Source organism: Doryrhamphus excisus, chromosome 11 (assembly GCF_030265055.1).
Source record: "Doryrhamphus excisus isolate RoL2022-K1 chromosome 11, RoL_Dexc_1.0, whole genome shotgun sequence".
In the NCBI taxonomy this organism is placed as follows: domain Eukaryota; kingdom Metazoa; phylum Chordata; class Actinopteri; order Syngnathiformes; family Syngnathidae; genus Doryrhamphus; species Doryrhamphus excisus.
In genome coordinates, this window is record NC_080476.1 from 14,534,086 (window position 1) to 14,548,476 (window position 14,391).

Below are 14,391 nucleotides of genomic sequence, written 5' to 3' on the forward strand. Positions count from 1 at the left end.
TTCCGACTGAGAACCATGACCTGATTTCATTCCTGAGCTTCACGCTCAGCTGCTAACCACCGCAATAAACTCTGAAGGTCACGGCCCGATGAGGCCATCAGGACCATCATCTGCAAATGAGATGGGTTCGAACGACGCCGTGGCTACGACTAGAAATTCTGTCCATGACAATTCTGAACAGAATAGGTGAGGAAAATCAAATAAATCAGGGAATCACTTTCTGGCCTGGCTGCTGGCTAGCAGGTCCTCTTCCGGGTCCGTGTCCAGAAGGATGCCACACTGGTACAACTTCTGGGGGTCGTATCCTGCATCCACGATCGCCTGCTGTTTTTCTCTCTGTCACACAAAAGGGGAAAGATGGAAAAAAATATCAATTTATTAATTTCTGGTTTTGCGGAATATAAATATTATCCATGGGCTTATCAGCCACCTAAAATGCCAGCAAAGCAAAAGGTTTCCCAGAGACCTCCGTGGCCTTCCCCCGGCTGCTCGGAGCATGTGCCCGAATATAGTGCACTGTGCTGGGCCACAGCAGGTGACTCAATCTGCTCTGTACTTTGGTTCTCCTGATAGTAGTGATGTGGTAGTACTACTGTCGTGATATTTCCTCAGGACAAATCAACAGGTACAGTTGCTATCATGCTAGGCGTTAGCATGTCAGCTTTGCGAGCATGCTAATATTAACGTAGTAGCCCATTTTACAGGTAGCATGCTCATGTTAGCATTGTTAACATTCATTCATTCATTTTCTACCGCTTATCCTCACGAGGGTCGCAGAGGATGCTGGAGCATAGGTGTTAGCATGCTAACATGAGTATGTTAGCATTGCTAGCATGCTAACATTAACATGCCAGCATTTTTTTGCTATTTTCATCGGGAGACACATATATAAACACCACTGTCATGCTAGGCGTTAGCATGTCAGCATTGCGAGCATGCTAATATTAACATAGTAGCCCATTTTACAGGTAGCATGCTCATGTTAGCATTGCTAACATTCATTCATTCATTTTCTACCGCTTATCCTCACGAGCATCGCGGAGGATGCTGGCGCATAGGTGTTAGCATGGTAACATGAGTATGTTAGCATTGCTAGCATGCTAACATTAGCATGCCAGCATTTTTTTGCTATTTTCATGGGGAGACACATATATAAACACCACTATCATGCTAGGCGGTAGCATGTCAGCTTTGCGAGCATGCTAATATTAACGTAGTAGCCCATTTTACAGGTAGCATGCTCATGTTAGCATTGCTAACATTCATTCATTCATTTTCTACCGCTTATCCTCACGAGGGTCGCAGAGGATGCTGGAGCATAGGTTTGCTATTGCTATTTTCATGTGGAGACACATATATAAACACCACTATCATGCTAGGTGTTAGCATGTCAGCATTGCGAGCATGCTAATATTAACTTAGTAGCATTTTTTACTGTTTTTACAAGTAGGCATTATTATGCTAGGTGCTAGCATGCTCATGATAGCATTGCTAACATTCATTCATTCATTTTCTACCGCTTATCCTCACAAGAGCCTATCCCACTTGTCTTGTACACCCTGGACTGGTGGCCAGCCAATCACAGGGCACATACAGACAAACAACCATTCACACTCACATTCATACCTATGGAATAATTTGGAGTCGCTAATTAACCTAGCATGTTTTTGGAATGTGGGAGGAAACCGGAGTAAAACCGGAGAAAACTCAGGCATGCACGGGGAGAACATGCAAACTCCACACAGAGATTGGCCGAGGGTGGGATTGAACTCGGGTCTCCTAGCTGTGAGGCCTGCGCACTATGTTGATTTTTTTTTCTGATGAAAAACATGAATCTAATCTTTCTGTTGGTAGGTTCCGTGTGTGTATAGCCGTAGAACACAATATTCTGTGTGCCTGTGAAAAATCAGTCAAAATGCTCTAAAATAGTCACTTGTCCACCGTGCAGCCGATGATACCCTGCAGTGATATTATAATTTCCAGCAAGACAACACATGGTGAACCTTATAGAATGTTTCTTTTAACGTCTGATCAGGTTTGAGAACAAACAATGAATGTTTGCATTACCTTTCTGTGCAATGCCAACATCCTGAATCTTATGTCAACACTCCGTTTCTGTGTGTTCAAAAAAGTCAGTCCCATATGGTTTTGTATGTATATATATATATCATATAGCCAATAGCAGGGGTGCAACCAGGAATTATGGGTCACATGACCGATTACCCATTTTTGTAGTCTATATGTGAATCGACACAGGCGGTAGTCGACGTAGCTGAAATCAAAACTGATCATTCATTAATTCATTCATTTTCTACCGCTTATCCTCACGAGGGTTGCGGGGGGTGCTGGAGCCTATCCCAGCTGTCTTCGGGGGAGAGAGGCGGGGTACACCCTGGACTGGTGGCCAGCCAATCACAGGGCACATATAGACAAACAACCATTCACACTCACATTCATACCTATGGACAATTTGGAGTCGCTAATTAACCTAGCATGTTTTTGGAATGTGGGAGGAAACCGGAGTACCCGGAGAAAACCCACGCATGCACGGGGAGAACATGCAAACTCCACACAGAGATGGCAGAGGGTGGGATTGAACTCAGGTCTCCTGGCTGTGAGGTCCGCACGCTAATCACTTGACGGCCGTGCAGCCCAGTAATAAAATTATTTTTCATATTTAAAAAATGTAATAAAAATATGTAAACTAATAGAAATTAATAGAAATCAAAATACATCTAAATTAATATTTTAAGTAATTTTTAAAATTATTATATATGTAATGTCAGTGGTTTTTGTACATTTATTTATTCATTAATTCATTCATGCAAACTCCACACAGAGATGGCCGAGGGTGGGATTGAACTCATGTCTCCTGGCTGTGAGGTTTAGTAATCAGCAAAATAACATAGCTAAGTTTCAGGACAATATCTGTTCCTGACTAAAAAAAATGGAGAAAAATACATTAAATTACAATACAAATACATTTCAAGCATTAGAGCCCTCTAAATTTGAAATAACACCCCTACAGTCACTTTACCAACGACCATTCACACTCACATTGTCCCTCTTTTTAGTGGGGAACTGGTATTTACCTGAAACTTACATACTATGTTCCAACCATTCACACTCACATTCATACCTATGGACAATTCGGAGTCGCTAATTAGCCTAGCATGTTTTTGGAATGGGAGAAGAAAACCGGAGTACTAGAAACCGGAGAACATGCAAACTCCACACAGAGATGGCCGAGGGTGGGATTGAACTCGGGTCTCCTAGCTGTGAGGTCTGCGCGTTAACCACTAGATCGCCGTGCAGCCAGGAAACAATATTTGTGCTTGAAATTTCTCTCCCTTTTTTTAGTGGGGAACTGGTATTTACCTGAAACTAACATATGTTCCAACCATTCACACTCACATTCATACCTATGGACAATTTGGAGTGGCTAATTAACCTAGCATGTTTTTGGAATGTGGGAGGAAACCGGAGTACCCGGAGAAAACCCACGCATGCACGGGGAGAACATGCAAACTCCACACAAGAGATGGCCGAGGGTGGAATTGAACCCTGGTCTCCTAGCTGTGAGGTCTGCACGCTAACCACTAGTCCGCCGTGCCGCCCCAAAACTGATCATTTGACACATTTTGATATGAAACGTGCGCCAAGTGTGTGTGTATTTATGGATCATCTGCAATCAAATCAAAAGTGCTCAGGGTACGGAACGTTGCAGCACACGCCCGGTCCCGGTTGGTTCAAACCTGGGCGTAGTAGGCAGCGGGCTGCAAGAAAAAACTCGCTCCAGCGTCCATCATTGTGTGCGTCGCCGACACGATGTCGCTGGTGTGCAGCCCGATGTGCTGGATCCCTGCACCTCCATGCTCCTCCAGGAACGTGTCCACCTGGTTCCTCCCTGCAGGGGGGAAGAGAGGAGGACAATATTGGCGCCTGGAGATGTTTAACGGGTATTTTTTATGACGTACCTTCACCAGGCATCGACTCCACAACAACAAACTTGCAGTCCGGTTCGTGTTTATCCTCGCAGGAAACGGCGAGACCGGTTTCACTGCATTTTGAGTACTGCATCGCCGCCAGTCGGAGTCCTTTACCGCTTTGATTGATGACAAAACCGTCATCCATGTTGTCGTTACTGCAAAGATTCACACCGTGAGCTAAGAAATAAACACCTCAGGTCTGAAATTAATCAAATCACCTTTATTTGTATACCACTTTTCCTCCAAAGACATGCAACACAAAGTGCTTTACAGAATTCAAACAATTTCCACAATTAAAAGGAAAAAACAAAGAAACAAAAGAAAGACCCTTTGGGGCCGTCCACACTGGGAGGAGCTGCAGGCCGTGCCATCGGGGGACCAGCACCCGGGCCCCCCCAACTCCGACAGACGGGCGGACCCCCCACATTAAAGGGAGGAACCCCCAGCCGGCCGGGTCGAAGGGACCCAAGGATGGCACCCCCTCAGCAGACCCGACACAGCCCCCAGTGTGGAGGACCCCTCCCCCCCGAGGAAACACTGGAGTTAAAAGCTGAAGACTAAGAGCATAAAATAGGACTAAAAAGATAAAAACAAAACACTGGAGTTAAAAGCTGAAGACTAAGAGCAAAAAAAATATGACTAAAAAGATAAAAACAAAACACTGGAGTTAAAAGCTGAAGACCAAGAGCATAAAATAGGACTAAAAAGATAAAAACATAACACTGGAGTTAAAAGCTGAAGAACAAGAGCAAAAAATAGGACTAAAAAGATAAAAACATAACACTGGAGTTAAAAGCTGAAGACCAAGAGCAAAAATAAAATATGACTAAAAAGATAAAAACATATGTGCCCTGTGATTGGCTGGCGACCAGTCCAGGGTGTACCCCGCCTTACGCCCGAAGACAGCTGGGATAGGCTCCAGCACCCCCCGCGACCCTCGTGAGGAAAAGCGGTAGAAAATGAATGAATGAATGAATGAAGATAAAAACAAAACACTGGAGTTAAAAGCTGAAGACTAAGAGCATAAAATAGGACTAAAAAGATAAAAACATAACACTGGAGTTAATAGCTGAAGACCAAGAGCAAAAAAAAAATATGACTAAAAAGATAAAAACAAAACACTGGAGTTAAAAGCTGAAGACCAAGAGCAAAAAAAAATATGACTAAAAAGATAAAAACGTAAGAAAAGTTTAAAAATATGAGTTAAAAGCCTGATTAAAAAGGTGTGTCTTAAATCTTTTTTTAAAAAATATCAACAGTTATATATATATATGAAACTAGTGTCTTACCTGTTTATGAAGTACTTCTGAAAGCCCAGAACCTGCCCGTACCAACTCATGACCTGCGGGCTCATCCCGATGGGGCACGCCAGGGCGATGTGGTCCATGTGCGTGACAAGACCGTCATCTCCAGAGGTGCCGGGGTTCTCGTCCACGAGGTTGAATCCAGGCAAAAAGCTCCCCTTGTACTTAGTCTTGTCGATTAACGTGTGGCAGAGATTCCCGAGAACGGATTTAAGAACTGCATAGGTGACCTGACCTTGCTGGTCTCGAACGGCGGTCGGAGGAACCAAGAAGCTGCAGCCCAGACGTTGAAGAGCATGGAACCAACCGTGCACGTCCTCCACCTCCAGGCACACGTTGCACGCCGTGTCCAACGGGTATTCCGGGCTGATGTCGTAGAGGCATCCCGTCTGCTGGGAAAGAGCGTCGTCGTCTTCTAGAACCGCCGGGTTTCCGGAGCTTTGATTTCTTCCCCTCTCGTTGATGATAAAAATCACCGACCCGGTTCTGAAGGCGAGTTGTCTGCTGCGGTCCGTCAGTCTGGTGGCGATTAAGTGGAACTTAAATTTAGAGACCAAGTCGTTGGTGATTTTGTCCACGTTGGAAACGTGGAGGGAAACGTGGTGCATCCTTCTCAGGTCGGATGACATGTTGGCTATGGCGTAGGGCGGGGAGTCGTGTACTTTTAAGAAGTGTTTGCCTTTTTTTGCTGGATTTTGTTTTTTTGCAAATGTTGACAATGATAACATTGGAAATCGACCCGGGGGCGCCGCCTGTAGACTAGTCGCCTGACCCAACCAGAGCTTTACATAACTCCAACTAATGTCTTGCTTCTATTTGTTCAATACTACCAGTGTAGTATTCACTGCTGGGGGGTTCACCATGCAGCAGTCTGCTTATACTCTATTATGAAGTTGTATTATGTATTATATAGTATATAGATGCAGGAGAACAGAAATTACTACCATAAAATTCCATAATGGGTTGCACGGCGGTCGAGTGGTTAGCGCGCTGACCTCACAGCTAGGAGACCTACCGCTTATCCTCACGAGGATGGCGGGGGTGCTGGAGCCTATCCCAGCTGTCTTCTGGCGAGAGGCGGGGTAAACCCTGGACTGGTGGCCAGCCAATCACAGGGCACATATAGACAAACAACCATTCACACTCACATTCATACCTATGGACAATTTGGAGTCGCTAATTAACCTAGCATGTTTTTGGAATGGGGAGGAAACCGGAGTACCCGGTAAAAAAACCCACGCATGCACGGGGAGAACATGCAAACTGAGGGTGGGATTGAACTCGGGTCTCCTAGCTGTGAGGTCTGCGCACTAACCACTTGACCGCCATGCAGCCCGGAACCAATATTTATGGGTTAGGGCTTGAAATTGATCTCCCTTTTTTTTAGTCGGGAACTGGTATTTACCTGAAACTTACACATGTTCTACTGCTGTTTCCTAAAGTACGGAAAAATTTCAATTTTTGTTTCTGATGAAAGACATGAGTCTAATCGTTCTGTTGGTAGGTTCCGTGTGTGTATAGCCGTCAAAATCAGTCAAAATGATCTAAAATGGCCGCTACTGAAGGAGTCTTTTCAAACAAATTGTCCATAGGTATGAATGTGAGTGTGAATGGTTGTTTGTCTATATGTGCCCTATGTGTCTATATGTGTGATTGGCTGGACACCAGTCCAGGGTGTACCCCGCAGTAATTGGCCGAGGGTGGAATTGAACTCGGGTCTCCAAGCTGTGAGGTCTGCGCGCGAACCACTTGACCGCCGTGCAGCCCGGAAACAATATTAATGCTTGAAATTTATCTCCCTTTTTTTTTTAGTCGGGAACTGGTATTTACCTGAAACTTACATATGTTCTACTGCTGTTTCCTAAAGTACAGAAAATTTTCATTTTTTTTTTCTGATGAAAGACATGAGTCTACTCGTTCTGTTGGTAGGTTCCGTGTGTGTATAGCTGTCAAAATGATCTAAAATGGCCGCTACTAAAGGAGTTTTTTTTTTAAACAAATTGTCCATAGGTATGAATGTGAGTGTGAATGGTTTGTCTATATGTGCCCTGTGATTGGCTGGCCACCAGTCCAGGGTGTACCCCGCCTCTCGCCCAACGACAGCTGGGATAGGCTCCAGCACCCCGTGCGACCCCAAGCGGTAGAAAATGAATGAATTGTTGTTGAAAACCCGCCTGCCATAGAGGAAGCGATAATGAAAATGCAATATTGCAATGGACAGATGGGGAGAAGGGAGGATTGGCGATGTGCAGTCTCACAAAAGAGCTCCCAAATCTGTGCAGTCGGCAAAATGCCACCACATGTTAGCATGCTGCGCAGGCCTTGTAGCCTGTGGATGCTGACAAAAAAAGAGATGGCACCAAACCCTGAGCGAGCTTGCTGCTAGTCAGCCGGTTCTGAATAAATACGGTTACAGTACATGACAACCATATGAGACACTAAATTAATAAAAGCTGCTATTATGAGGTGACATTAATCCAATACAACCACGATAATAAACATATTGTTCAGTCTCCACCTCCAGCAGTGCCAATCAAAATGAGCCTTATTATGTTTAATTGATTGGTTTTGGCGGGTGAGCGGATATAGTGATGCATATGCAACACACATCAACATTTCATAATGTACACACACACACACACACACACACACACACACACACACTATTCCAAGGATAGTCCAGGCAGTGGCAAGGCTGCAGCCAATAGGGATTTATGTGATGCTAAAGCACTAATGTCTCTCTCCCGCCAAGCATTAAATATTAACGTGCATCGAGGAGACAGTCAATCATCATTGTCGATGCAAAAGAAATGTAAATTAGCTCCAAAATGGATGACATAGTAATGTAAAAAATGTATTAGTATTTGGGAACAGTTCCATGGCTGAATATAGCCTTTCATTTTTTTTAAATGCATATTTAAGCAAATTCTTGGCCTAAATTTAGCATTTTTATATGTTATTATATTTTATTTATTTATATATATTTTATATGTAATTAATTTATATATATATTTTATATTTAATTGCAAATGCTTCTTGTTGTGGCTGTAGTATTCTACTTTGGCCACTAGGTGACGGTGTTCGGTTTAAATGATCTCACAGCAGGCACAATAATAGTAACAATCATCATAACAACACAGGCTACTTTTGGGGCCATAACCCACGACAAGACAAAGTCTCATTATGTCTACTATATCGGGTAATACGAGTATAAAGCCATTCCATGAGCATTTTTCATGAGCATACATTGTAATGTCAATGACAATACAGTACATTGGGATACAAAAGGGATATATTATTGTACGTTGTGTGCGAGCTCCACTTCGTGGCGACAGCTTCTTACTACAGTCCTCGTTAAAAGTCACTGCGTTTTTGGCTAGTTTAGAGTCATTCGAGTATTCGAGGAGGATTTTAAACTAAAACTTTACTCCGTTTGCGGTTGCCGACAGGAACAGCTTAAAATACAGAATGGAATGAAATGATAAATGATCATTTTTTGCAGTACAACTTCATTGTTCAACTGCGGTCCGTCACCTCAAAGACGTCCGTGTCAAACACAAACAATAATAGTTCCGAGGCGTCGTAAAGTCGCGTCGCTTCCTATCTACTAAAAGTACATTAGTGAAGCACAGACGAAATAACGCCAACTTATTTCCGTTTATTTCATCAAAATAGAAAGATGTAATAACGACAAATCAAAGAAGAAGAAGACACTAGGAATAGTTTCTGTCACAAGGCCTCAGAGACGAACAAAAAGGCAGCGCATTCAAACCGTGTGACGTTTTTATGCTAAATGTGCCGCAGGATAATGTATTTATTTTTTTTATTTAAACCAAACAATTTACGTTATATTTTATCGGAGACGAGGGTAAAATGTGATAAAAATCTATTGCGTGAGTGGTGGAAAAAAAAAAAGACCACAGCCGATCCAAACGGAAAGGAGATATTTGGAAGAGAACGACTGGCGGTGGGAATTGTTCCGACATTTAAAATTCACAGATTAATAAGAGAGCAAGTCTTCATGATGAGGTTTCCATCGGAGTTGTTTCTGGAAAAAGGAGAACAGAGGCGTACTGTTAACTACTTCCGATTACCCAACCGTCTAATTGTCTTTGAATGCACCGTAGCAGGGAGGCGCTAGCCTGGCTCCGACCCAAACGCCCAATCCCAATTATGAATACATAATTCAAAGACTTATATGTTCTTAAAGGGTTGCCACTCGTCTATTTTATAACGGCGGGGGTTGAATCCTTGTGAGTGTATGCGGTGGCATAAGATTGATTGATTGATCGGTTTCCTCACGTGTTTCGTTGAAGAGGAAGGAGTCCTGGTACTCCTTCATGTACTGAGAAGACCTGGCCTCGTCCAGGAACAGAGAGTAAACCTTCTTGATGTCCTCCACCTGAACCTCTGTCCCCTGAGGAGGATCAAACACGCACAATCTCACCTTTTTTACCAGAAAAATATTCGTTTTTAGAAAATCTCCGCTTATTGTAGCAGTTTAAGGCACCTTGCGTTTACGGCACACCAATCCGGCGGTGCTGATGAGCTGCATGGCGTAGCGCAGCGACGTCTCCATGCCGATGCGGGTCAAGATGGTGTGCGCCTCGTCGCTCAGCTCCACGTCTTCCTCTTCGCACCTGAAATGAAAATGACAAGCGTGCAGATTTCATCCATTGCATTTTCTAAAAAAAAACACGTTATCAGCACAGATTACCGAATTTTGAGGATCTGCTTTGTCTCCTTTTCCGTGTAAGGAGACGTCGCGATGATGAGCAGGCGGTCCAGCAGGTCCAGAGGGATCCCGTGAGGGCTCTGATAGTTTGTACCACGGATGCTGGGAGGAAAGGAGGAAAAACAACAGTATTGACTCGGAAAGTCCGTGGGTGATACGTGAACGATCAAAAGCAATACCGAGTGATGCCTCGGTTGGTGGCCATGATGAGAACGGGGGACAGGTCGCTCTCCAAGGCGCGGTTAAGAAAGGAGAAACACTCCATGTCCAGCATGTGCACTTCATCGATAAACAGCACCTGCGAGCAGAGGTCAGTCCAATTCCATAACGCTGTACAACACTAGGACACCGTTCCATGAGTGAATCCTACCCCCGGGATGATCTCCGCCTTGCCCTCCTCCCTCCATTCGCACACTTTGGCGTTGATCTGCTCGCGGACTTCGGACTTGATCTCACCGGTGTCTCCGGAGAAAAGGGCGAGGAAGCCCTGCGTTCGGCTGTTGATGACGTCGATCTCGTGGAGGGACACCGTGTGGACCACTTCCTTCCTCTTCTGGAGCTCCCCTTCCGGACACTGCACAAACTGGGTCTAGAAACACAAGCAGGATTCAATCATTACATAACAGGGTTGCCGCCCCCCTCGCCGCCCCTCCCCCCCGAGTTCCACGACTCCAGGATACCTGAGCTCCCATGGCATCATAGTCTCTGGCTCTGGTGAAGGAGCGTCCCAGCTTGCTGATTTTCCCCGTAGCTTTGTCAATAGTGATGACATCACTGGAAGAAAGCAGATTAAAAAAAAAAAAAACATGTACCAGGACCGAATGATTGACACATGAAGACAACAAATGGGATAAACTTACCCTGCCTGAACCTTCTCTTTGCTGAGACTGTCAATCATCTTGTTGCCCAGGTCGTATATCGTCTCCATTTCGGTCGTCTTAAGCGTCAGCTTCCCCACTTTGGCACCCTAAGACATTTTTATTATTATTTATACTAAATGAGGCTACACGGTGTTCGAGTGGTTAGCACGCAGACCTCACAGCTAGGAGACCAGGGTTCAATTGCACCCTCGGCCATCTCTGTGTGGAGTTTGCATGTTCTCCCCGTGCATGCGTGGGTTTTCTCCGGGTACTCCGGTTTCCTCCCACATTCCAAAAACATGCTAGGTTAATTGGCGACTCCAAATTGTCCATAGGTATGAATGTGAGTGTGAATGGTCGTTGGTAAAGTGACTATAGGGGTGTTATTTCAAATTTAGAGGGCTCTAATGCTTTAAATGTATTTGTATTGTAATTTAATGTATTTTTCTCATTTTTTTTTTGTCAGGAACGGATATTTTCCTGAAACTTAGCTATGTTATTTTGCTGATTACTAAACCTTTTTTTTCTGATGAAAGAAGGGGGGGCTGCACGGCGGTCTAGTGGTTAGCGTGCGGACCTCACAGCCAGTTCAATCCCACCTTCGGCCATCTTTGTGTGGAGTTTGCATGAATGAATTAATGAATATTGGCAAAAAATAAATGTACAAAAAAACACTGACATTACAATGTATTTTTCGCAATTTTTTTTGTCAGGAACGGATATTTTCCTGAAACTTAGCTATGTTATTTTGCTGATTACTAAACCTTTTTTTGAATTAATGAATATTGGCAAAAAAACAAATGTACAAAAAAACACTGACATTACATATATAATAATTTAAAAAAATACTTAGAATAATAATATTAATATAATAATAATATTAATTTAGATGTATTTTGCTTTCTATTAGTTTACATATTTTTATTACATTTTTTAAATGTAAAAAATAATTTTATTACTGGGCTGCACGGCCGTCAAGTGGTTAGCGCGCAGACATCACAGCTAGGAGACCAGGGTTCAATTCCACCCTCGGGCATCTCTGTGTGGAGTTTGCATGTTCTCCCCGTGTATGTGTGGGTTTTCTCCGGAGTACTCCGGTTTCCTCCCACATTCCAAAAACATGCCAGGTTAATTAGCGATTCCAAATTGTCCATAGGTATGAATGTGAGTGTGAATGGTTGTTTGTCTATATGTGCCCTGTGATTGGCTGGCCAGTAGTGTTTTTTGACATGTTTCTACAGACAGCGTGACACGTAATCTCACAATCGCTGCATTGTTTTGTGGTTTTACTTATAATATTGCGTCCCGAGTTAATCCGCAATTCCCAATAAAAACGTAGCCTGCCCACCGTTCCAGTGGCTGGTCGATCAATCTGGATTTCTACAACTTCTCCTTCGATAATCTCGGTCTCTTCCCTGGAAAAGAAAGCCACCAATGAATGATCAGCCCATTCCAAACCACGAGCGACTGTGAACTGGAGCGCTCACTTGATCCGCACGCCAATGGCTTTTCTGAAGGCTTGGCTGAGCGCCTCCGTCTTGCTCATCTCCAGGGAGAAGATCTCACTGCCGGCCAGCGCTGTGAAGGGGGTGTCGGGGCCCAGGCTCTGAGCAATACCTGGAAGGTAAAGCTTTACTTTACTTGGCAGTATAAGAGCATCCAAAATGGCTTCCATTCAAGCCCTTACCCATGGCGATGGCAGTCTTTCCTGTGCCGGGCTGGCCTGCGATCAGCACTGCCCTGCCGGCTATGTGACCATCTTTGATCATCTCCAGGATGACTCCTGCTGCCCGTCTGGAGGCCAGTTGGCCGACCATTCCTTGAGACACCTGTGGGGGGATACAAAAATCAAGATTTCAGACTAACGTTTTTTTGGTTAACATCTAAATGTACAAACTGCTGAACACTTACCTGTCTCGGTTCCAAAGCATCATCCAAACCGAGGCCACGGATGTGAGAATGTGCGCCTAGAGACAAGACAATGAATCCGTATCGACAGTATCTGAGATACTTGAAGTGATCCAACACTTTACATCCAGCAGAGCTGGAAATGTGCCTTCTTACCAATCCTTTCGATCCGGGTGATGTCACGAACCTCTGGAACTTTAGTCGTCGCCATCTGTCATAGTTAAAAGGTCTAATTAGGTGAATTATGTTGAAAAGAAGCAAGTGGAACATCCATTAGGGCTCCGATACACACTTAAGGTACATAATGTTACATTTGGATTTCTGGTAATTGAACAGTTTGCCTTTATCTTGTTGTCTTTTTAGCTTAACAAGAAGATGCGGTTTGATGTCTATGATGTTGTATGTCAGAGTTGAGTACTGTACACTTTAATAGCTGAACATTTTGACTTCATTACGAATTATTCACTAGTTTAAATGAGGGACTATTGCGCCTTTGGTGTCGCGTGAGCCCGCTGTTTGCGCTGGCTATTCGGTTGTCATAGCGACTGTTGCAATGGATGAACCAATACAACAGTTGGACAGCAATAACGTTTAATAATGTGCCATTATTATATTCCTAATGCGTCTTCCGTCAGTAAGCTACACCCGTTCCTTAATAAAATAATATATTCACACGATAAAATGATATTACCCACATGCGTTCCATAGTGGTCACCGTGTTAGCTAACTAGCTAGGTTAGCGCCATTCATTTCTTTTAAGTCTACAACACGGTTAGACCCAAACTGAGACTTCCGGTTGTACGACAATGAAGTCTAAATGCTCAAACGCAAACAAAAGTATCAGCATATGAAACTGAAGATATGTTTACTGTTAAACGTAAGCTCACCTGCACGGTCACTGTTGTCAAAATGTGAGAATGCGGCGCTTCTTTGAGGGGTACGTAGTCTAAATGTGTCCGAAGAGAAACAAGTCTCGGTTTTCTCTGTGCAGAAGGCAGTTTACTGCCCTCTATCGGTGTAGTGGTATAATTGAATCTACCGATACTCAAGTTGCACAAAACAATGATAGAACGGAAACGAAGAACGATTAGTCACGTGAGATGGCAAAAATTAACACTTACGGTGAAAAAAATTGGTCTAATTTGCTGTTGTTGGCTGTGAACGCTATTTAGCGTTAAAATACTTGCGTCAGGCCTCTTGAATACTTACACTGAGTGAATTGTGACAGTATTGTCACAGTATTGTGGTTCCCCGTTTCCCGGAAATGACGATCACTTCCTCTTTGTTTTTGTGATTTGTTCCTACCCTTCACCGCCAAAATGGCGAGCACGAGGAGTGCAATATAATGCTACTAAAAGCACAATTCTCGCTAGCTAAAGCACTCGAAACGCAACGTAAGTGCCGCTAATCTCTTATATTGTAGGTTACTATCTAGTGTGTGTGCACTCCCCACACCAAAAAAAATAATGTTTCCGCCCGGTTTCGAACCGGGGACCTTTCGCGTGTTAGGCGAACGTGATAACCACTACACTACGGAAACTGCTGGGTCTCTATAGCAGCATTATCAGCTTTTCATCTGTTTGTCTAGTCGATCT

The 14,391-nt window shown here is 43.9% G+C and overlaps 2 protein-coding genes and 1 non-coding gene across 5 annotated transcripts in view; all 3 read right to left on the reverse strand.

The window, feature by feature from the left end:
* Positions 1-5,922, reverse strand: part of LOC131137900 (4-hydroxyphenylpyruvate dioxygenase-like protein) — a 35,659-nt gene extending 29,737 nt beyond the window's left edge. The window contains exons 1-4 of the mRNA XM_058086305.1: positions 5,279-5,922; positions 3,978-4,144; positions 3,756-3,907; positions 218-336 (exon numbers count right to left, since the gene is read on the reverse strand). Coding sequence (XP_057942288.1) covers positions 218-336; positions 3,756-3,907; positions 3,978-4,144; positions 5,279-5,922 — 1,082 coding nt within the window. The remainder of the gene's footprint in view (positions 1-217; positions 337-3,755; positions 3,908-3,977; positions 4,145-5,278) is intronic.
* Positions 5,923-8,931: 3,009 nt separating this feature from the next.
* Positions 8,932-14,060, reverse strand: ruvbl2 (RuvB-like AAA ATPase 2). 3 transcript variants are annotated; one of them, XM_058087026.1, is made up of 14 exons: positions 14,006-14,060; positions 12,953-13,007; positions 12,800-12,855; positions 12,576-12,717; positions 12,376-12,505; positions 12,237-12,303; positions 10,889-10,995; positions 10,709-10,802; positions 10,399-10,617; positions 10,208-10,326; positions 10,011-10,130; positions 9,804-9,933; positions 9,596-9,710; positions 8,932-9,341 (listed from the first exon to the last, which is right to left on the reverse strand). In XM_058087026.1, the coding sequence occupies exons 2-14, from the start codon at positions 13,005-13,007 to the stop codon at positions 9,313-9,315; spliced, it is 1,383 nt and encodes a 460-aa protein (XP_057943009.1). In that variant the 5' UTR covers positions 14,006-14,060; the 3' UTR covers positions 8,932-9,312. The 3 variants fall into 3 exon arrangements, with proteins under 3 accessions (XP_057943009.1, XP_057943010.1, XP_057943008.1); XM_058087027.1 differs by lacking the exon at positions 14,006-14,060 and adding an exon at positions 13,918-13,999; XM_058087025.1 differs by lacking the exon at positions 14,006-14,060 and adding an exon at positions 13,684-13,789.
* Positions 14,061-14,263: 203 nt separating this feature from the next.
* Positions 14,264-14,336, reverse strand: trnav-aac (transfer RNA valine (anticodon AAC)). Its single transcript has one exon. It is a non-coding gene; the product is annotated as a tRNA-Val (tRNA).
* Between the last annotated feature and the right edge of the window lie 55 nt (positions 14,337-14,391).